We start from the raw sequence: 23465 nt of genomic DNA, 5'->3' as shown, positions 1-23465 counted from the left end.
TCATTGTAAACCCGATTTTTACATCGGATCGGGGGGTCGTTAAGAGATGTAACAATGAAAAAAATTATCTTTTCCCATACATTCTTGTTGTAGATTTTGGATGCATGAATGACTGCATCATAAGTACATTGATGTTACAAGAAAAGTTGTTGTTAACAAATAAAACTGTTGTAAATTCAACGTTTCTACGATTACTTTCTGTTCGGGTATGCCAAACACGAGGTTTCTTACAATGTCTCACGCAGAAAAATTTAGCATATTTGAACCAAAAATATGTGTTATTGGATCCAATCATTTATTGTTTATCACTTTAACAAACAAACTTATTGGTTTGAAAAAAAAATATTAGAGCAACAACAAATTTTTGCTTTCAATAAATACATTTTTAGTACAGTCAAATACAAATTAAATACGCCAAGGTCCCATACAAAAGGTCCTCATTTTTTGGCTCACTGAATAATCAAATTAGTCAACCCTATTCAACTCTTTCGTATTGACAGGTGAAATTGGCAGCGAAAAAATTAAACTGGACACACTTCATGATCAAAGTATGCTATTTTTCTTCAGATTAGTTTGTTTTGGTAAATTATTGACATGTTCTTTTTTCGCAAACGAGCAAATGAAAATTTAATGCTCTTCAATATTAGATTTCAGCTGTTGGAACCGATGAGCACCTTCAAAAAATTCCGGAATGAAAGTACAAGTTTATATTTTTAAATCAAATGTAAAATTCACAAAAGATCGCTCTACCGCCTAGATATTGATGTGTACTACAAAGACTGAAGACAAGCAACATCGAAGAAACAGATATAACCGTTTTGTTCAACAGAAGCGACCTTCCACGCAGGTTCATAACAACGGAATAATTCATAAAGCTGAATTGTGAAAAAGAATAGATAGTCGCAGCAGATAAAGTAATAAAAATATAGAGTACCGGAATGAATGGAAGTGCTGAAGCAGAAATATATAAACAGAATAAAAGTCGAGCTAAGATAAATTGTAACTTTATACCGAAAATTATTGTTCCTCTAACACAATTGTTATTTCAGTGATGTCTGGATTACAAATTATGTTATCTGCAGAATTTAAAACCACACAGTACCAAGAAAACAGGCGCTTTGCTGTATATCATCCAAAAAATGATTTTTGGAGAAAAGTTAGATTATCGATTACATATCATGTCACCAGCCACTCAAACAACAACCATTAAACTAGTAAATTTTACTAAAATGTTCAGTATTCTACCATAGTCTGTTATTTATAGTTCAAAGAATACAGTTTATAATTTTCATTGGTGTTATCGAAATCCTGGTAGTTGAAGCGATTTTTCAGGTCAACCAGAAAGTACGATTTGAATTTCTGAAAGGAGTCTCTGTGCTGCGATACAAATGTTAATCGTAAATATTGTGTCTTGCAGGATAATCGCAAGGTATGCGATTATATGAAAGACTCGCTGTTGGAAAAACCCGACCTTGTGTACGTGGTAACTTATGGAATTTTCGATTGATTAGTGGAGTGCACTGGTGTTGCACTTTCAGGCAGAAGTGTCAATGGAACATACCCAGTTTTCTGCACTTCTGCTAGAAAGTGCTAAAATAGTGCAGTTCCAGTGCACTCCACTACACCGGTGTCAATCAATCGAAAATCCCATTACACTCCAGTAGATCTTCAAGTAGATAGTGAGCATACTACATGCATTTTTCAAATCTCACATTGCTGTTCCAGATTGGAAGAACGTAGTCAGGCTTATTCTGCATTACGGCAGAGTACTTTTTTGAACGAATGAGATTTACATTCTGAATAACGATTTCGTACTAGCATTATTTTTCCGGTGAAACATCAATGTATCATTAGATATTAGTGCAAAAACAAAATCGTCATATGAAATACATTTTCAAACAAAGAGCAGCATCAAGCTAAAATGATTCAGTTTTTCATGTTAGTAGTTAAACAAATAGTACGGAATGTGAAGAGTTTCAAGTTTTTAATCAGAAAAAATAGATTTTAGTTTTCTGGATTTATTGATAACTTTACAAAATAATCCTTTTTCATGACTACACCTTTTTGTTTGAATTTTTGCTTATCATCTCGCACGCGCATGATACCTCTTATATTTTTCTACTGTCTGCTAAAACATCAGAGACACGCGTTTACACACATATATAACGTTGGAATTCAACATGCTGCTGATATTCCTATGCGTCCATTATAGCAGACATAGCTTTCGTTGCAAAGTCAACCCTGACACTCTCGCCCACGAAACATTCTACGAGCTAGCTAGCTAAGTACTCCCACTAAGGTTCAGTCGGAAATGAGCCGGAATTCCGGCAGGTTCTAGTTAGTATTCCGGCTCCAGTGACACAATCGATCAGTTAGAATTGGTTGTGTCACTGGAGCCAGAATACTAACTATAACCAGCCGGAATCCCAGCTCATTTCCGGATGAACTTTACTGGCCTTAAACTTTAAAATTAAAACCGATGGGCTGTAACAGATGACAATGAACACTTAACCTTTCGTCACTCGCACTAGTGTACCGAATGCAACCACTCTGAAAATCGAACGAAATCGTATTAGGGCACTAGCGGCTGCTCGTCCAGTGAGTTATTTGCGTAACTTCTAAAGTACTCCATGTAGCGAGGCCCCTCACTAGTAATCTAAAAATGCTACAATAATAAAGTGAGGCGGTGCTGATTCGCATATCGCAAACCAAAATATAAACTATGTGTAGTATTGTTCCACTTCAAAATTTTTAGGCTTCCGTGGCTCTAACCAATTTGACTAATACTGCATGTATTACATTCGTGTTCCGCGATTCATTGGAAATGGAGAGTCATATCAATATTCTTCTTATTTAGTAGATTATCCTCCAAGCACAAATCGTACACAAACATATGTTGGAAATCCTTTATTGAGTTGAAACTGAAACGTCAATTCGATAGTTAAACAATTAGATTTTTTATTTCTCTTGTATAACTTACCATTGAAGGCACTACAAAAATAGTAATAGTGAATATTCAGTTCTTTTTAGCGGATGCAAACACGTTTCAAAACTTATAACTGCTTGCGAAAAATTTTCCTAAATAATAAACAGTTTCTATGGATACTTTCTACTTTTTTCAAAATTTTCAGCCCCAGTGACGCCAGTTTTAACAATATTTCATCAAGGTGCACTGTCACTCTGACAGTGTACCTGTATCGGTGTACCTGGGTTATAAAATGTGTCCTCGAAAAATCATCAGAGCATTCCGTATTAACATATTTGTATTTGGTACAGTCGTGATTCGCTGGTTGGACACTTTTTAACTGGACCGCTTTTTAGTTGGACCTCCGCTAGTTGGACCATTGTCCAACTAAAAAGCATCTGAACGTCAAAATCTCATGTCAAATTGACTTTGACAATCTATCTAACCATCTTTTACACTACTAATGTCTTCTTTGGAGAGTTTTTGACATTTGGCAGTCGGTCCAACTAGCGAATCAAATTCGTTAGTGGGACAGAGGCTGTGGCCCAACCAGCGAATCACGACTGTATTTATTAATTTTCTTTTAATTTCAATAAAATAATTATTGAAAAACAGAACGATAATTTTTTTTATTAAAACAATAAATAAATTTTATTGAATTCAATAAATAATTTTATTGTCTCCCGACCAATAATTTAATTTATTGAATTTAATGCATAATTTTATTGAACCTACCAATCTTTTTTCTGCGTGCTCTTTCACGCAGAAAAATCAGGCCTTTTTGAATCAACAAAACGTTTAGTTGAATCTAAAACGTGGCGAGTGACTGTTTCAAACTGAAATGGGCGTTTTTCGAAAGCATGTCTTTGGTTTAGTTCAACAAATACTTCTGTTTACATTTTAAATAGAAACATTGTTGAATCAAAATAAAATTTGTTAGATCTAACTGATCCCTTTGTTAAAAACCAACAGAATCTTTGTTTAATTTCAACTAAATTTGAGTTATTCTCTCCTTTGGTTGATACAAAAGATTTGTTTTTGTTTCTTCAAACTTGTTTGTTCGGTTAAACTTATCATGATTTTTTTGTTTCAAGCGAAATATTTATTGAAACTACTGAAATGCCAACAAATGAATTAGTTGGTAATTTCAACCAACAGTATTGATTGAATCAATCCTGAATCTTATTTGTCACTATATCAAACGGGAAAATTGTTATTTAATGCCAAAATTTGTTTATTTTTTTCTGCACGCAGAAAAATTTAGCATATTTGAACCAAAAATATGTGTTATTGAATCCAATCATTTATTGTTTATCACTTTAACAAACAAACTTATTGGTTTGAAATTTTTTTTTATTAGAACAACAACAAATTTTTGCTTTCAATAAATACATTTTTAGTATTTAGTAATTTTCTTTTAATTTCAATAAAATAATTATTGAAAAACGGAACGATAATTTTTTTTATTATTTTATTAAATTTTATTGAATTCAATAAATAATTTTATTGTCTCCCGACCAATAATTTTATTTATTGAATTTAATGCATAATTTTATTGAACCTACAAATCTTTTTTCTGCGTGTGCGTGTTGTAATCGAACATATCAGTACATAATAAGCAAATAGTCATCGGACTAAATGCCCTAATCGTCAATCTTCATTCCATTCTGCATCTACTATGTGATGTGCCGACAGAACAAAAAAAGATCACATCGACATAAAGAGAGAAAATTGCAGGTAAATTTCAAGCTAGGTACATCGAGATAGGGAGATATCGAGACAGAGAAAATCTATACCGTTTATACAAAACGTAATATCTAACAAATGTAAACAAACTGAGTTTATTATGCCAAATAAAAGCTAAGCATTGACTCTTTATCGTCCACAAACAATAGAGAAAAATGATAACTCTTTATATGTTAATTTAATCTTAAGTCAAAATGTCACATATAGTATACCAAAGCTTTGCTAATATTTTGTAGATGTGATGTTTTGCGTTGTGATGTTTCTCCAAGTCGACTGTAGTTAGCATGTTTTTCCAATGCCAAACCTCATATCTATACTCTCGGTTGCAATACAGCGCATGAAATATATCACAACTACAAGCCCGTCTCTCTAAACGTCACAGTAAAATATACCATCTACAAACGGTGTTGCCAAGATCACATATGTAAAAGAGCATAATAGCAAAAGTGATTGGCAAAATGTAATAAAATAATAGTTATCAATTATCTTCCTATTATCTTCGCGAAAAACATGTAATATGCTTATACGATCCTGCAATGAGTAAATGCAGAGGTGATAGTTGAATTAATAGCCTTCTGTGTGCTTTAATTGTTAAATAAATTTGAAAGTTGCAAGGAAATTTTTGCACGCGATTTTCTCCGTTTGACGTTTCTGTTAGATATGATGTAATGAAAAAACGCTCTAGAAATACGATATAATCGAGATACACAGAAAAAATCCTGTAGTATTATGTCGGAAAGTATGCACATAAATATATGAAAATATGCGTACTATTATATTCGTTCGACGCTACGCGAAAACGAAGTACTGTTATATGACAGAATCTTAGACCGACGTTTTATCGTCAACGTATTTGAAAGCAACGTACTGAGAATAACGTACTGTACAACAATGTATTCGAAATCTGCGTAATGTGGGTCAACGTAATATTATTCGTGGCATTTAAAACTGGACTCCATGAAAGTGCGATTTTTCTTATAAAAGTGCGCTTTTACATTGAATCGTTTTCATGTATGAGGCGCACTTATTCCTCGTTGGATAATACATAAGTGCGTAATAGACACCAAGACGATTCATTGTAAAAGCGCAGTTCTATTGGCGTTTCCGCACTTTCAGTCGCACTTATTATGTGCGCAATGCGCTATATAAAAGTGAGTGTTGCAGAAGGATGTAGGGGAATTATGGTTAAAACCGACGCCTTAAGCTTAACACTTTTTCTAAGTTGCCACAAAACCAATAAAATTATAGTTTTTATACAGAATTCTTCTTCAGAAAATTCTTAACAAGACTTAAATTTTTCAGCGCTTCAGAAAATTAATTTCATTAAAAATTATTGGTTATAAAACTTGGAAAACAAAGTGACTTTTTGGCACTGGGGGTAAAACCGACACCCCGTAGGGGTAAGATCGACACCCCCTTTAATTTATTTTCTCTCCACTTTATTAAAATCTTTATCTTTATTAAAAATGAGATATATGCGTGATTAATAAAGGGTGAGTATGTATGATGCAAATATGTGCTTTTTATTGCTTCATCATGTAGTGAGGGGAAGAAAGTTCGAAAGCGTAGTACTATAAATAAGAGTATTTTATGCCATCCAGCTTTTTACGTGCCATAATGGCGGTCTAAATTGATCATTTCGTAATACGTTTAATTGCCCTTTTTTGACAATAATCGTTTACGCCATCTTGACAGCAACGCCCAGTTGAAGATGTCGGGCGTTCATTGAATAAACATCCAACGCATTGGACTAACGTAGGATGACTTAATCTCGCTGGGCGGTTGACGTAAACGATTATTGTCAAAAAAGGGCCATTAAACGCATTACGAACTGAACAATTTAGACCGCCATTATGGCACGTAAAAAGCTGGATAGGATTACTTCTTGATATGGGAATTTCCAAATAATCCTTGCGCACATCATTGCAACCTTCAGTGTCATTTTATTTCGTAAGAGAAGATTTGCAAGCGTTGTACGTTCTGCTAATTGGATTCATTCACTTATAAGTGACACACACTTCTTAGTAAAACGATATGATATCATTGTCTCATTGTGATAAAGTTCGTATATGACAAACCAAGAGAACACTAGAAATTCGGTTTGATGAGCTTTTTGCAGAAATAACAAAAGCTTCGATAGAATCAGATAAGCAAAAATTCCAATTTTTGATTTTTAAAGACTTACAAGAAATAAACACAATAAAAGTATTTCTGTGTATTTCTGCTAATACTATAGCGTTCTAATAGGCTAATTGAAGTGTCACAAAGATCCCCAGCATTTTGCAATGGATCGCAAGTATACACAACCATCTTAACAGTGTGTCGGTTTTACTCTAACCATAGGGCACAGAGAACAGACGTCCATCTTCAGCATTCAACTTGTGTAAAATCTCTAACGGTTTCGAAGGTAGTTTGGATATCTAAACCAGGTGTGCTACTGTCGTCATGTTTTTTTGTGGCTGAGTGCGACAGAATTGACAGCGGTTATTCCTCTACCCAGTCAAACTAGTCCGGAACCGATTCGGACTTCCAGCATGAATTCCAGCTCAAATGCGTCAACCGATAGAGTCGGAATCGGTTGTTTTCTTTGAGCTAGATTCCATGCTGAATCCATCCAGGATTTCGAACCGGTTCCGGAATCGATTTGACGGATAGTTGGGATAGGTTGGTGTGGCGGTGCTAGTGTTTTTCGTATATTAATTCAAATGTTTACACACGTTTTTTAAATATTTTTGTTCGATCATGGATGTCTGTTCTCTGTGCATAGGGTGTCAGTTTTACACCAAAAGCGCACATTTTTTTTATAAAAGCTATTAAAAATATTGAATTTCTCAAACTCGTCTTCAATCTACCTAGTTGATCATAGGAAAGGCCGATAATAATAGGTACTGAAAAATGTGGTGATATGAAATGCTCTTATTAGGTTAAAATCTACCAATGAAATTTAACATCCAGACGAGTATGAACGCTGCTGTCGTATGTTTTGTTTATTTTTATGATATTCGGCGCACTAACGTAAATCCATTTTTTCTTAGAATGCTCTACATAAACGTACTAATAATAATGTCATTATGAAATGAATAAAAATTTGATTTCTAGAAAAAGTTGTGGGGTGTCGGTTTTACCCACAGTGTCGGTTTTTCCCACAATTCCCCTAATAAGAAAACGAAGGTAAACTGATAAAAAGGGACGTGATAAGAAAAAAAAAACATTACAATTTCTTAAAATTTAATCATTCCCCCGAATCAGACCTCGAGTTGCATTAGCTTGGCTGAATAAACATTTTGATGTAGTCCAGCGAATACTCGAACAATTTCTTCTTTTCCATCCCTACCAATTCCGCTGTCCTCCAAACCAGAATGCATGCAATCCCAGTCACCGCATCCTGATAAATGTTTAGCATAGGTTGAAATTGATCCTATCCAAGTTTTTAACGTGCCATAATGGCGGCCTAAATTGTTCAGTTCGTAATGCGTTTAATGGCCCTTTTTTGACAATAATCGTTTACGTCAACCGCCCAGTGAGATTAAGTCATCCTACTTTAGTCCAATGCGTTGAATGTTTATTCAATGAACGCCCGACATCTTCAACTGGGCGTTGCTGTCAAGCTGGCGTAAACGATTATTGTCAAAAAAGGGCAATTAAATGTATTACGAACTGAACGATTTAGACCGCCATTATGGCACGGAATAGCTGGATAATTGCTGTCGACGGAAAATGAATAAAATGATCCAAATGAGTAAAATGAATAAAGTTATTTAGGGCATGTTCAGGAGCGTGGGGATGTGGGAGTTTCAAAGTAGAACTGGAACTGAAACATTCACATCCCCAGCAGAGCGTTTTATTTTATAATTTCGAACAGTTTTGCTTCAAAATTTAATACTGTTATATGACGCCGTTCTATTTGTTGATGATTTTAAAACACGTTTAGAACTGTGTTTTGAATAGATGCAAAGTTTTCAGCACAGACACTTAAACCCGATTGACTGGGGAAAAATAAATTTGAATGCAGTAACGCTGAAGGCATCGCGAGACATGAATTTTAAACTGAATAGAACACCCGCTAAAACTGCTGCTGGGGACAACAAGTTCCAGTTTTAAAATTTTCTGTTTTGTATTATAGAACTGTCAAAATTATGAATCTAAAACTGAAGCACTCCTGGACATGCTCTTAAGTGAACAAAATTTAAAAATATGAATAAAAAGGAAAATGCAGATAAAAAGAATAAGTCAATAAAATGAAATTAATAAAACCAATCAAATAAAATAAATCAACGACGTTAATAAAATGAAACTCTAAACACAGACTAACAGACATAACACTCAAAAATAAAGCTTCGCCCGCTTTAACGGTCATTTTAAAAATATTTGTGGTTGGGACTGTGGTCACATTTGAAATTATGGCACCAATTATGAACAAGCATATGGGGGGACCACTAGTGAAAAGTTGTTCTCAAACCTGAGGGGTAAACCCCCAGTAAATGAGTGTTTGGGACTGTGAATAAAAGGTGGAGCTAGTGTTCTGGGAAAATTGTCGGATCGATGTTTGTTGCGGGAATTCCCTCATAGTGTTATATCTGTTAGTCTGTGCTTTAAGCATAGAATAGTAAAATGAAACAAATAATTAAATGGAATAAAACAAACATTCAGACTTCTCGATTACAACTTTGGATGCGTTATTCATGGACGAAGCTCATATTTCATGATTATCAGTTGATTCAATAAATGGCCATGCATACGTAAGAGTGAGATGATAAATTTTCAGTGTAGGCAGCGACATGCTACCTTTAGTAGTTATAATCTCTTTTGATGCGGATTTTCAACGTATTTTCATTTAAATGTTTACACAGGTTTTCCAGGAAAGTTAGTTCTTGCTTATTATGTCTGTTCGCTGTGACCCAGTGAAGATCGTATTCCGGCTCCAGTGACGCAATCGATTCTAACCAGAATCGGTTGTGTCACTGGAGCCGGAATGCGAGTTGGAACCAGCCAGAATTCCGGTTCATTTCCGGCTGAGCTTAACTGGAAACGAGTTGAAGAATATTATAGCACATATCCATGAAAATTTCAATTCGGTAGCCCCTTGAGTATCGAGACAACATTGCTTCACATCACTACACCATGCACATCCTATGCATCCGTCAGCGGAGAACGGCGACCGACAGGGCGCTTTATTTGAATTCGTGACTCGCGACAGTAAATAGCAAAAAGAAACAGTGAATCAGTAACCGCCATTGGGTTTTGTGATTATTTTTATTTGTGTATTTTAAAAGTGCTAAGGTTTATTTTAAGTGCTATTTGAAACGGCTGCTTGACAGAATGGGCATATTCCATAGTAAAGTTGCTCCAGTGAATAAACAAGGCTATCAATTAAACATTCTAGATCCACGATCTCCAACGGTAAACATCAATCGAAGTCCAATCGGAAATGAGGTAATTTTCGCTAGAATACTACAGCTAATGCATTTATACATTTTTATTCTCTTGAATCAGAACATACAAGATAAACCATCAATCACAAAAGTGCGGGATCTTACTTCAGACTTGACGGAAATTCTAGACAACGCTCAAACTCCAAACCGCCTTACTAGTGATAATTTGCAATCAATCTTTGATCCACGCTCGCCAAGTTTGTTCACCAGAACGCCGCTCGTTTTGGATGAGACCGATACATCAAACGTAAGCCTCAGAGGAGTTTCTCTCGAGTATGAAGAAATCAGTTGCGAAGAGGAACTCTCTTTCGGTGAGAAGTCGCTGTCTTTTAAAGAATGCGAAGATGTTCCGGAAATAACAATCACAGCACCCACCGAAGAAGTCGCTAGTCTGTTCAGTGATATAAGTTTAAATACCGAACTGAAAATGGAGATAGACTGTATCGTCCAGAAATTATATGATTCAGGTAAAGATCCTCGTTCTCCTTCGACCCAAATCCAAAGGACACCGATTGTTTTCGACGAAACAGAAGAAAAAGAGGAAGAAGAAGGCATGGATAACGAACGCGATAAACAAGAAGAGAAACGGGAAGATGCCACAAATGCGAAGTTAACTAATATTTATCAGGACGAAAATAGAGTGGAAACACCAAAAAAGGATAAAATCGTCAACAGCAAAAGCGCTCTCAGTGCCACACAACGTACGCCTTTGGGTTGTGTGACGAATGTGAAGACACCGGGCAACGGTATCAGTGAACTACGAAGGACCACACTTCTTGCACAGATGAAGCAAAGTGCGGCGGCTTTAGGAAGCAGCACGGAAGTAGTTGCCAATAGACGATCGCTCCCACGGTCTAAAATACCAACGCTAAGAATGAAATAATTGAATCATGATTCAAACAGAAGGCTCCGTCGATTCTTTAACGCATCGTCCAACCCAATATGAACTATTGTAAAGTTTTCAGGACAATTTCTACTGGCCTTACTAAAAGAAGATTAGAACTGTTTTTCTTGATTCAAAATACTTTAGAGCTTTCTCCCAATATCTTAAATAAGTTTTCGTAAAATATGCCTTTTGGAGCTCTTTCCAAAAACCCAATTCCATTTACATGTTTTAACTGAGCGTGTGCTCTGGAATTGACATTCGAAAGCACGTGATGCATTTACGATTATTTAAATGAATGTAGTTTAGCTTTTTTCCGCTGGGGTGTACCCCATATGGCATAATGGACGTTTGGCATAACGGGTTTGGCATAAAGATGTTTGGCATAATGGACATTTGGCATAATGCTTATTGAGAGGTAGGGACATTTGGCATAATGGACGTTTGGCATAATGGACATTTGGCACAATACCTATTGGGGGTTAAGGGACATTTGGCATAACGGACGTTTGGCATAATGGACATTTGGCATAATACCTATTGGGGGGTGAAGGGACATTTGGCATAATGGACGTTTGGCATAATGGACATTTGGCATAATACCTATTGGGAGGTAAAGGGACATTTGGCATAATGGACATTTGGCATAAAATGGCATAGTATTTATTGGGGAGTGAATCCAAAATTATCACAATCAACTTTTGTCATATATACGATGTTTTATTTCGTAATTTGGAATCAACTCAAAAAAATATTTTTCATTTTGTATGAATTACGCAATCTATAAGTATTTGGATGGATCATCGCAAAAAACGATTAAATATAGGCACATTTACACACATTATTCTTAATGGGTTAAAAGGGTCCTTTGGATTACGTGGTGTAAATTCAGCAAGTAAGACTTCCGTTTTTTGATAACTTGAATAAAGAGTAACATGTACGGCAGAATACAGATGTATAATTGTGTTATTTGTAAAGAAGGCTGCATCGCTATGCTTTCCATATAATACTTAATTACTATTATGCGCAGAATTGTGATGCACCCTACTTTACATTATATATAGATCATTCCACATAAAATTTACCACCCCAAATTTTGTTTACCATTTGTTTCGATTTGGCTGTCTAAAATATTTGACACGTATTTTTTTCTTTCAAATAGTCGTAATTTGCTTTAATTTTTTTAAAATACTTTTATTTAATCTCCACTACTGCAATAACTGAAGAAGATATTAAAAATTGTTGAAAACATGTAATGTGTGCTTTTCTCAGTTTTCGAATGAAGTTTATTAAAAATAATCATGCTGCTTATTTAATGTAAAATATTGAAAAGTTGGATGCCTTTTTTTCTCTTAAAATATTTTTCTTAACGCCTTTAACATTTTGGAAAGAACATTTGAGTATTTTCGGCGTTATGAATTTTTCAGTCGAACCCTGCGCGCACGAAGCATACCACCACACTCTTCGCTAACACGCGGGTTTGGCTGCAAGAGTTTCTACACGTCAGCGCGTGCGAAGCGCATGGAGGAACCTTTCGTGCGCGCAATATGTATACTATTCTGTGCATATTAATAAGTAAATAGTATATGAAAAGTATAGTGATTCGCCCTTCTTTACAAAGAGCGCAATTATACTTCTGTATTCTACTGAAGTACTGTACAATGTACAGTTTACATGTTACTCATTATTCAAGCTATCGAATTACGGAAATTTCACTTGCTAAATTTACATCACGTAATCCAAAGGACCCTTTTAACCTATTAAAAATATGTTCAAATGTGCCTATCTCTAATCATTTTTTCTTTGCGATCCATCTAACTACTTACAGATTGCGTGATTCATATAATATGAAAAATATTTATTTTCTGTAACAAGTAACAAAATAAAACATCATATATATGACGAAAGTTGATTATTATAATTTTGGATTCACTCCCCAATATTATGCCAAATGTCCATTATGCCAAATGTCTTTTTACCCCCAATAGGTATTATGCCAAATGTCCATTATGCCAAACGTCCGTTATGCCAAATGTCCCTTAACCCCCAATAGGTATTATGCCAAATGTCCATTATGCCAAACGTCCATTATGCCAAATGTTGCTACCTCTCAATAAGCATTATGCCAAATGTCCATTATGCCAAACGTCTTTATGCCAAACCCGTTATGCCAAACGTCCATTATGCCATATGGAGTACATCCTTTCCGCTGAATTTGTTAAAATAAAACGATCGAAGTTTAAATGATAAACTAACTGGTAGCAATGATAAACAGTACAGCTTCATGTATAAATTCCAAACCCCACGAGGAAAGTGCAAATTTGAAGTATTTGCAAAGATTGACAAAAGCAGTGACATGGGAATCATTGTTTCTAGCATCGACTGCCAACATGTGGGCCACGTCTTATTACTGAGATGCGCTTATACGGTAGGTAAAAGAAGCAAAAGCTTACACGGACTGGGATAACGAAGCTGTTTTGGTTAAGCTCATCATTTTTTTTTAGAATTTTGTTAAATAAATTACATAAAACTTCAGAAATATAAACGTAGTTTTCTTAAATAATTTTTTGATAATGATTACATATCGTGAGTGTAATTGTCGTTACATATACTACCGACTTTTCCTACTTTGAGAAGGCATTTTAAAACCGAAGAGAGTGATCTCTGTGGGTGCACCCAGGCAAGCACCATTAACGATTTACGGCCAATTTACCCAAACCATCCCTATAATAAGGGACTATTGATAGATTAAGTAACACTTTTAGGGAGAGAAGAAAAATTGATTTTGTAATTTTTGTCTGTTTGGGGCATTAACCAGATGGGGGGAAGGAAAGGAGTAGCTTCTCTAATCTTCCGGTCATCACATCACATGCTTTGGTATTCTTAGTATGTATAACAAACATGAAGATGTGACACAAGGCGCCAAGAGCGCACTAAAATCCTGTCAATCCTATTTTTCATTGGATTGTCTGCTCTGAACATATCACCAGGGGACCATTCATAAATGATATCGAATATTGACAATAGGGGAAGCGCGTCACGTAACGAGATAAAAACCAAAAATAAATTTTAGACGTATAAGCGGATCAGGGATAAAAAACGAACAACATTGTTTATGAATGGCCCCCAAACAAAGAATATTCCATAACGAATATCACGTAACATCTGCGACAGAGCATTGGGATCAAGATCAAGTTCCCCCTGGGTCGTGCAAAACTGAGAAGCAACACCAATTTATGCACAGATAGCAGACGTCCATTTATTTTCATTTTTTTTGTCTTCATTTGTTTCTCTTACTACAATATGTGCGGCTCGAGCGTGACGGCCAAGGAAACGGAAAGCCAGTGGCCCAAACAGATCAGGAACAGGAAGGAGGACTACGAACAAGGGAACAAACAACAGATGAGAAATCGTTTACTTATTTATTATAACTACGATACTAATCACAATTATTTTGCTTTTCTTGTTTCGTTTCAGCAAACCAAAATCTATACGGCCTAGCACATACGAACAGTTAGGCTTTGTAGGTTCTCATCTTGGCAGAGTCTAGATGGGCGGATGAACGTCTGCCAGGGGGTGGGCTGAGAAATGACAATGACACTGTACGAGATGGCGCTGGGCCTGTGGCCTTCGACTGGCATGGTCCATTCTCATTGATTCGGAAGTCTTCTTGGCTGGTTGGTAGATATGTGCTCCTACTTGCAAGTTGATCAATTCGCTTGGGTGGGGGACATGTGGATCCTACTAGTTGTCGACTCTTTTGATCGTGAGTATGAGGCTAGTTCAGGAAAGGAGTGCAGGACTGGCACCTAAGAGGCAGTTAATTATTCAGGACTTTTTCTTATGATTATAAAACTGGACCAAGCCGGCTCTCAGAAATGATAAGCAACCCTTTCGGGTCGGTGTGGTCTATTCGAGTCGAACCAGGCGGATATTCGGTTCGAGCAAACTTTATGTGGATAAATATTGCTTACGCCTTTATTGGCAGAGATTCTTTTTGCGAAATCCTAAAATACCTTCACTGGTATAGCTACTCAGGATAATAATAATAGAAAAATCAAGGGTTTGCCTGGCCCATAATGTACTGAATATGTATATTGACTAGAACAGGGATAATCGAGTTATCCCAGCAAACCAGCAATCGTATATAAAAGTTTACAATAAATTACAAATAATGACAGACTAAATCAAAATTACAAATAGTGCAAGCAAAAATTATGTTTTGTTGTAAAAAGTTCACATAAAATGCAAATCTGTGATCGAAATACAATGTTGACTTGAAGTTATTTATTAGTCCACTACAACTTAAAACAAAATTGTACATGCGGAATAATAATGACAATTTTGAAACACTGTATAGAAATTAATTTGCAATTGGATTAAACTGCAAAATCGTTAAAAAATAGTCACCTCCTTATAGCACTTCGCAAATTCTCTGCCAGACTAGTTCAATATTTGAGCAATAAAAAATGGCTTGAGTACAGTATGTAGGTTGTGATTTGACAGGTATGGAAGGTATCATTGGAGTGCCATATTTAGGTTGGATTATGGTATTTTTAGATCGTAATCATAAAGCGATAAAAATGATCAAATATAATCGTTGCTTGACAGTGTATAAATAGATGAGTACATAGCGGCTATGCTGGGAATATGAAGATCTCAGGTTCGAAACTGGAAGTAAATCGTAGCAGGTAATTTTAATAATTGATGTTCCAGTAACTTCAACCACACCCATGAAAAATATATCTACCAGTGTGGGCTTAACTGTGTCTCATAACAAAATAATGGAAATTTCATCCTGATTTTTGAAGTAGAATACTTCTAACGTTTCAATATGGGGTGCCGTTTCAAAAATTTCAGTTGAGAAATTTTCCCAGATTTGAAATGCGAATATCTTCCGTTCTACTGGATGAAATCGCAATATTTTTGCACTATCTGATCGGAAATTTGTGCACGTATTTCGTATTAAATTTCGGAATTACTGCGACTACTATAAATAAACCAAAACAAGGATTTTCAGAAAATCCTTCGGAAACAGCGAGGAAAATGCGCAATTTGCCAGCATATCCCACGCAAAGCCGTCAAAAAGGAGCATGTAAGCGTTTCATTACATACGGGAATGTTATATATACAGGTCACGCGAGCTTGTTTTGTATCAGTGGGTGCTCGCTTACCACACGAGCAACATGCTCGTCCAATGAGCGGTATCATGTTTGCGTTCCCGTACCAAGCGTCATCGCAAGGTTCTTCGTGATAAAATCCAGGGAATCACCAAATCTGCCATTCGGCGTCTGGCTCGTCGTGGTGGTGTAAAATGCATCTCTGATTTAATCTACGAATGCTGAGGGTGTGCAGGAAAATGTCACCCGAGATGCCGTGACCTACACTGAACACGCCACGCGCAAAACCGCAATGAATGTCGTCTATACTCTGAATCGGCAGGGACTTTGTATGGATTTGGAAGTTGAAAAGGTAGAACTCACTTGTATCATTATAAAAAAGGCCCTTTTCAGGGCCACCAGAATCATTTCAAAGAATAAGTTTGCATTTTCTGTTTCATGGACTGTTTCTCCCTGGAGAGCAATTTGGGTTAAACCCTAAATTATGATTTATTTCAGTACGCAAATTGCAAATATGGTCAGAAAGAAACTGGAGTGAAGTGGAAAACATTTTTACTAGGCGCATTCAAAAAAGGCTTCAATTCTCAAACATTTTACCAAAGTGCCGTATTACATTACTCTCTTTACCCTGAGTGTTCAATAATCTCCGTATTGGAAACACAATTTCAATTTTGTTCTTTATCAAAAATATGTGGTCGACCAACGAAAGGGTGGAGCTACGAAGAACACATATTGAGGACAACACAAAAAAGGACGAGCTTACATTGTGCTGTAGTCAGGTATAAAAACTCAGCATGCTGTTGTTCACGCTCAGTTCGTTTCCAGCATCAGCATACAGCGGTTCGTTTGCAGTATCTCCCGCAAAATTCAAACCGCCGTCCGTTTGCTGCTGTTAGAAGAGTTGGCCAAGCACGCCGTCTTCCATGGCACCAAAACTGTTACCATATACACCAGCTCCAAGTAAATTTCGAACACTGCCCAAACAAAAGGCCCTTTTCAGGGCCATCAATTTATCGACAAAGAATGAAATTGAAATTTTGTTATTACAAGCAGCAGAAAGTGGCTTGTCAAGAGCGTTGGATGGTAAGTGAGCCACTTGTAAACAATACCGTCGCTTTCAAATAGAATGGCACAAAATCAAAAGTTATTTGTAGACAGGTTAGTGTAATGATTCAATTTACAAAAATCGAACGTTTTCTAACGTTTCGATATAGGTGTTTCGTTTCAAAATTTTCGGCCAGAATGCCCCTGTTTTTTCAAACGTGAAAATCTGCTGTTGTATTGAATGAAAACCTTCGATTTTTGCGCTGATTGGAAATAGTTGTGACTATTTCTGTAGAATGTACAATTACTGAAAATAACGGATTTTGTGAAAGCAGTGGTTGGTCCGCACAATTCGATTCCAAGCGAGCCAGATTAGTTTTCGTTGGAAGGTCCACCTCTGACAATAGAAGTAAACTATTTTATTTTGAATTCAACTAACTTCCTTGAAAAAGGCACAGTTAAAAAACTTTTGGGAAAAACGCGCAAACCTAAATTTTTCACTATAATGGAAACTGCCTGTGCCCCGCCGCACAGCATCATCAAGATTGATAGTAATTCAAGCCGGGAGGAAAGAGGTTGTAAGGCAATGGAAAACGAAAATTTCATTTATATCTTACTGGAATATAATTGGCTGGTCCTGAAAAGAACTTATTGGTTTGTGGTTTATTTTGGGGTCACAATTTAGGCCTGCTCGATTGCTGATAGCTGTGAATTTCTCGCAGGGCGACAGTTTCTGTTCAGTAGTGACGAGGCTTCCTAACGCCAACCGTGACTGGGGCATTTTTACACGGCCTTCGTTGCTTACTGCTTGCGGGGAGGCTTTCCTTCGGTGGACTTACGAGCGGTATGTTTGGTACGGGCCATTTATCCACAAAGAATCGAATTGAAATTTTGTTATTAGAAGCATCCGAAAGTAGCTTGCCAAGAGCGTTCGATGGCAAGTGAGCTACTTGTGAACAATATCGTAGATTTCACGTAGAATGACACAAAATAAAGTTATCATTTGTGTGTTTGTTTACAGTTTCGTGTTTACTAGGCGCATTCAAAAAAGGTTTCAATTCTCAAACATTTTACCAAGGTGTCGTATTACATTACACTTTTTACCCTGAGTGTTCGATAACCTCCGTATTGGAAACACAATTTCAATTTTGCTCTTTATCAAAAATATGTGGTCGACCAACGAAAGGGTGGAGCTACGAAGAACACATATTGAGGACAACACAAAAAAGGACGAGCTTACATTGTGCTGTAGTCAGGTATAAAAACTCAGCATGCTGTTGTTCACGATCAGTTCGTTTCCAGCATCAGCATACAGCAGTTCGTTTGCAGTATCTCCCGCAAAATTCAAACCGCCGTCCGTTTGCTGCTGTTAGAAGAGTTGGCCAAGCACGCCGTCTTCCATGGCACCAAAACTGTTACCATATACACCAGCTCCAAGTAAATTTCGAACACTGCCCAAACAAAAGGCCCTTTTCAGGGCCATCAACTTATCGACAAAGAATGAAATTGAAATTTTGTTATTACAAGCAGCAGAAAGTGGCTTGTCAAGAGCGTTGGATGGTAAGTGAGCCACTTGTAAACAATACCGTCGCTTTCATGTAGAATGGCACAAAATCAAAAGTTATTTGTAGACAGGTTAGTGTAATGATTCAATTTACAAAAATCGAACGTTTTCTAACGATTCGATATAGGTGCTCCGTTTCAAAAATTTCGGCCAGAATGTTGCCTGTTTTTCTAAAAGTGAAAATCTGCTATTGTACTGAATGAAAACCTTCGATTTTTGCGCTGATTGGAAATAGTTGTGACTAGTTGTGTAGAATGTTCAATTACTGAAAATAACAGATTTTATGAAAGCAGTGGTTGGTCCATACAATTCGATTCCAAGCGAGCCAGACTAGTTTTCGTTGGAAGGTCCATCTCTGACAATAGAAATAAACTATTTTATTTTGAATTCAACTGCAACTTCCTTGAAAACAGCACAGCTAAAAAACTTTTGGAAAAAACGCGCAAACCTAAATTTTCCATTATAATCAAAATTAGTGCCCCCACCGCACAGCATCATCAAGATTGATAGTTATTCAAGCCGGGAGGAAAGGGGGAGGGAGGTTGTAAGGCAATGGAAAATTTCATGTATAATAATAATACTTTATAATTGGCTGGTTCTGAAAACAACTTGTTGGTTTGTGGTTTATTTTGGGTCACAATTTAGGCCCGCTCGATTTCTGATAGCTGTGAATTTTTCGCAGGGCGATAGTTTCTGTTCGGTAGCGATGAGGCTTCTTAACGCCAACCGTGACTGGGGCACTTTTACACGGCCTTCGTTGCCAACCAGCTCCCTGTCAAGGACGACGTCTCTGTACAGCCAGCATCACTGCCATGAAAGCAAAACATTGATTTTGAACCGAATGATTAGACGCTGTATTTAGTTACAAAATGTCGATTTTCTGAATGATATGATCTTAAATCATCCCACAAGATGCAAAACGTCGTGTGGAATGCTTGAATATCGAGCATAGTGCCGAACATAATTCTTTGTTTGGGGCTTTATAGCTATAACGCCCCATATATGTCGGTCGCTGTCAAACTCCATATGATAGTATAGGGTTGCCAGGGGGCTGTTGCCAACTGCTTGCGGGGAGCCTTTCCTCCGGTGGACTTACGAGCGGTCTGTTTGGTACAGGCCATGTAGCGAAAAATGCTGATCTGCTACTTCTCTGATGCTGGTAGTAGGACGACGGTTAAACGCTCGTTTGCGTGCCTTCATTCATAAAAGTTCAACAATATTTTCAAAGAATGTTGCAAATTGTCAACTTGATAATTCCAAAAATACTTTAAATAAACTATGAATGTGCAAAAGACGACAAAATCGCATAGAAATTACTTATTCCAGAGCAGAATTTACCGGTCTAAAGTGTATTCTACTTCACTCCGGTTATGTCTCTGACATTACCCACCCATCTTTTTTATTTTCATAATATTATTTTAAAAAAATACTTCTTGTTACCACATTGGGGACCTTAAGTTGCATAAACCTTCATGTGTGATTGTGAAGTTGATCATATATAAACTCAAAATGATAAGCTAGATGATTGTATAATGCTTCTGATTAGATCAAAATTCGTCGTAAATCACATAGTTCTACTATACCGATGTGTTGTACGTATATGGCCTCCACTTCTGTTCACATAGAAGAGATCTGTGCATTTTATACAATCAATTCATATCGTTGAAGAGTACAGTTAATCAAATTGCAACTTATTAAAGTGAATCAAAATGTTGGCTGGGATGTTATAAGGTAGAGAAGAAACAGCACAGTTGTAGGAAAAGTTCGCGAGTAAGGACTAATACTGCTAGTATGTTTACCGTTTCAATTAATAGTCGATTGATCCGCTTCGGACCTAGGAGACAAAAAGGAGATTAGGAAGAGACAGAAGTGGATTCAATGCGAAATTTGCCAATATGACGTTGACCCCAAGGCGATGGTAGGATGATTTTCCATAGGATGACAGACTAGATGACACGACGTTACACGCTCTAAACTTGCGCCAAATAGTTTGTATGTATGTATGAATGTAAGCCCGTATTTTTTTTACGATGGAGAAGACCTTTACGTCCTAGCCCAGACTTCTGGAGGATGGCTGTACTTAATGTACTCATTCACTCTCACTCACGCGTTCATACGTCCTATATGAGGCTTACTTGGGTGCTCTCTCTATCGCACCTTGATTCACTCTCAAACACTCCCACATGAGGCTGACTTGTGTGCTCACCTTACTCATTCCTTGCTAGGTTTACTTTTGTGCTCGCCCCACCCATACCATGTGAGGCTAACTTGGGTGCTCACCCTATCACCTGGTTCACTCTCGATCGTGCCACTCTATTGTACCTCTGTCACTCCCCCTGGCATCCCATGTGGGACATTTTTCTTAGGCCCCACTTCTGACATACCATGTGAGGCTGACTTTTGTGCTCACCCTTAACATGCCGTGTGAGACTGACTTGGATGCTCACCCTTTCACTCCTCTGCCACGCCATGAGGCATCGATAACTAAGTCCCAACATACTACGCTACGACCCTCCCGTCTTGGCATGAGGCAGTCCACTTATACGCCTATACACTCACTTTCTGTCTTGCTTCGGGGTGGCTGGGTTTACCCCTTACGCGGTTGCCAGTCGCTGCGCCAAACCTGCCTCAGCATGAACAGACCATTCACTCCCTTTTTTGCGCTTGGCCTTTTTCGCTCCAGCTAACCAATCACTAGTTAGCCGTGCCCGTCGTCTGTTGCTCGGTTCGCCAGATTACCTGTAGCCTACAGGCAATCTGGATGGTAGCAGCCGAGACTGCGTTCCACTTCTCCACCGATTGACACATCCGCTGAATAAGGGTATCAGGGGTTGTATCCCAGCCACAGACGTCAAGCATTGCTCTTCTTTCGACGTCGAACCGAGGACATACGAACAGTATGTGTTCGGCAGTTTCGTCTACACCTGGGCAGTCCGGGCAGGCTGGGACCTCCGCGTGCCCGAACCTGTGGAGGTACTGTCGGAAACAGCCATGGCCTGGCAGGAATTGTGTCAGGTGGAAGTGAACTTCCCCGTGGGGTCTTCCCACCCAGCTTGATATGCTAGGTATCAGCCGGTGGGTCCACCTACCTTTGGAGAAGTTGTCCCACTCACGATGCCATCTGGCGACCGAGGTCACCCTGGTGCGCTCGCGGGCTCCTCTATTTCCACGTAGCTCGAAGCACTCCTCATCTTCCCGAATGACCAGCCCGACTGGCATCATGCTCGCTATCACGCAGGATGCATCATGTGATACCGTGCGGTAGGCAGATATCACTCTGAGGCACATCACGCGGTAGGTGCTCTCCAGTTTCTGTAGGTAACTGGTTACCCTCAGTGCTCTTGACCATGACGGGCCGCCGTACCTGAGGATAGATACGGCAACGCCTGCCAGTAACCTACGTCTACTGGCGCACACCTTTGAGCTGTTGGACATCATCCTCGATAGAGCCGCAACAGCAGTCGACGCTCTCTTGCATGTATAGTCGACATGGCTGCCGAAGGTCAGCTTGTCGTCTATAATGACTCCGAGAGACTTCAGACTTCGCTGTGAAGTGATCGCACTTCTCCCACATGGATAACTGCATGTTGTGCCGACTTGCGGTTGTTGACGATAACTACCTCCGTCTTATGATGAGCGAGCTCCAGGCCTCTCGCGCTCATCCATTCCTCCACCGTGTTGATCGCGTGTTCTGCGATTAGTTCTACCTCAGGGATTGACTCCCCGTAGACCTCCAAGGTTACGTCGTCGGCAAAGCCGACGATCTTGACCCCCGGAGGGAACTTCAGTCTCAGAACCCCGTCATACATGAGGATCCATAGCACCGGGCCTAGGATCGTGCCCTGCGGGACTCTGGCGGTAATCGGAACCCTTTTCTGACCGGCATCGGCCTCGTATAGCAGTACGCGGTTCTGGAAGTAACTTTCCAGGATCCGGTACAGACCCACCGGTAGGCTAAGCCGGTGTAACGAGAGCGCGATGGCATCCCAGCTTGCGCTGTTGAATGCGTTCTTCACGTCAAGTGTCACTAACGCACAGTATCGAATGCCTCGCCTTTTCCGTTGGATCGCTATCTCGGCAGCATTTATCACTGAGTTGAGAGCGTCCACTGTGGACTTACCCTTCCGAAAGCCAAACTGGTTGCTTGACAGGCCGTCCGTACCTTCCGCGTACGGGGTTAGCCTGTTGAGGATGATCCTCTCAAGAAGTTTGCCAGTCGTGTCGATCAGGCAGATTGGTCTGTACGCCGATGGGTCGCCTGGCGGCTTCCCGAGCTTCGGCAACATCACAAATTTCTGCCTTTTCCATCTATCGGGTAAGCGGCACTCGTCAAGGCATCTCTGCATAGCTAGCCTGAACATGTTCGGGTTCGCTATGATCGCTGCCTTGAGAGCGTTGTTTGGAACTCCATCCGGCCATGGAGCTTTGTTCATTGCTAGGGATTTAGCCACTGCGAGTAGTTCTTCATTCGTCACTGGAGCCACCATTTCGGCCGTGCCCACACTGTCTCGTAGTGCAGGTGGCCAGGGGCTTGTGGCTCGAGACGGGAAGAGTACTTCGATAATCGTTGCCAACCGGGCCGGAGACCGTTCTGGGGGTGGTCTTGGCCATCACTATCCTGTAGGCGTCACCCCACGGATTCGCGTTGGCACTCTCACACAGGTTGTCGAAACACGCTCTCTTGCTGCTTTTAATAGCCTTGTTAAGGGTC

At 38.7% G+C, this 23465-nt stretch overlaps 1 protein-coding gene across 1 annotated transcript; it reads left to right on the top strand.

Annotated features, from left to right (window-relative positions):
- Positions 1-9856: 9856 nt before the first annotated feature.
- LOC131689944 (uncharacterized) lies at positions 9857-11165 on the top strand. The gene is made up of 2 exons (XM_058975343.1): positions 9857-10144; positions 10205-11165. The coding sequence occupies exons 1-2, from the start codon at positions 10031-10033 to the stop codon at positions 11024-11026; spliced, it is 936 nt and encodes a 311-aa protein (XP_058831326.1). The 5' UTR covers positions 9857-10030; the 3' UTR covers positions 11027-11165.
- The last annotated feature ends 12300 nt before the right edge of the window (positions 11166-23465 follow it).

This window comes from Topomyia yanbarensis, chromosome 3 (genome assembly GCF_030247195.1).
Source record: "Topomyia yanbarensis strain Yona2022 chromosome 3, ASM3024719v1, whole genome shotgun sequence".
Classification (NCBI taxonomy): Eukaryota; Metazoa; Arthropoda; class Insecta; order Diptera; family Culicidae; genus Topomyia; species Topomyia yanbarensis.
The sequence above is the reverse complement of the archived record's forward strand: the minus strand, read 5'-3'. Positions and strand labels throughout refer to the sequence as shown.

What these genes read in the sequence shown, in the direction of transcription:
- LOC131689944 (XM_058975343.1), top strand. Translation starts at nt 10,031, where the DNA reads ATGGGCATATTCCATAGTAAAGTTGCTCCAGTGAATAAACAAGGCTAT. An exon ending in GAAGTCCAATCGGAAATGAG is followed by an intron (nt 10,145 to 10,204) that starts GTAATTTTCGCT and finishes CTCTTGAATCAG; the next exon opens with AACATACAAGATAAACCATC.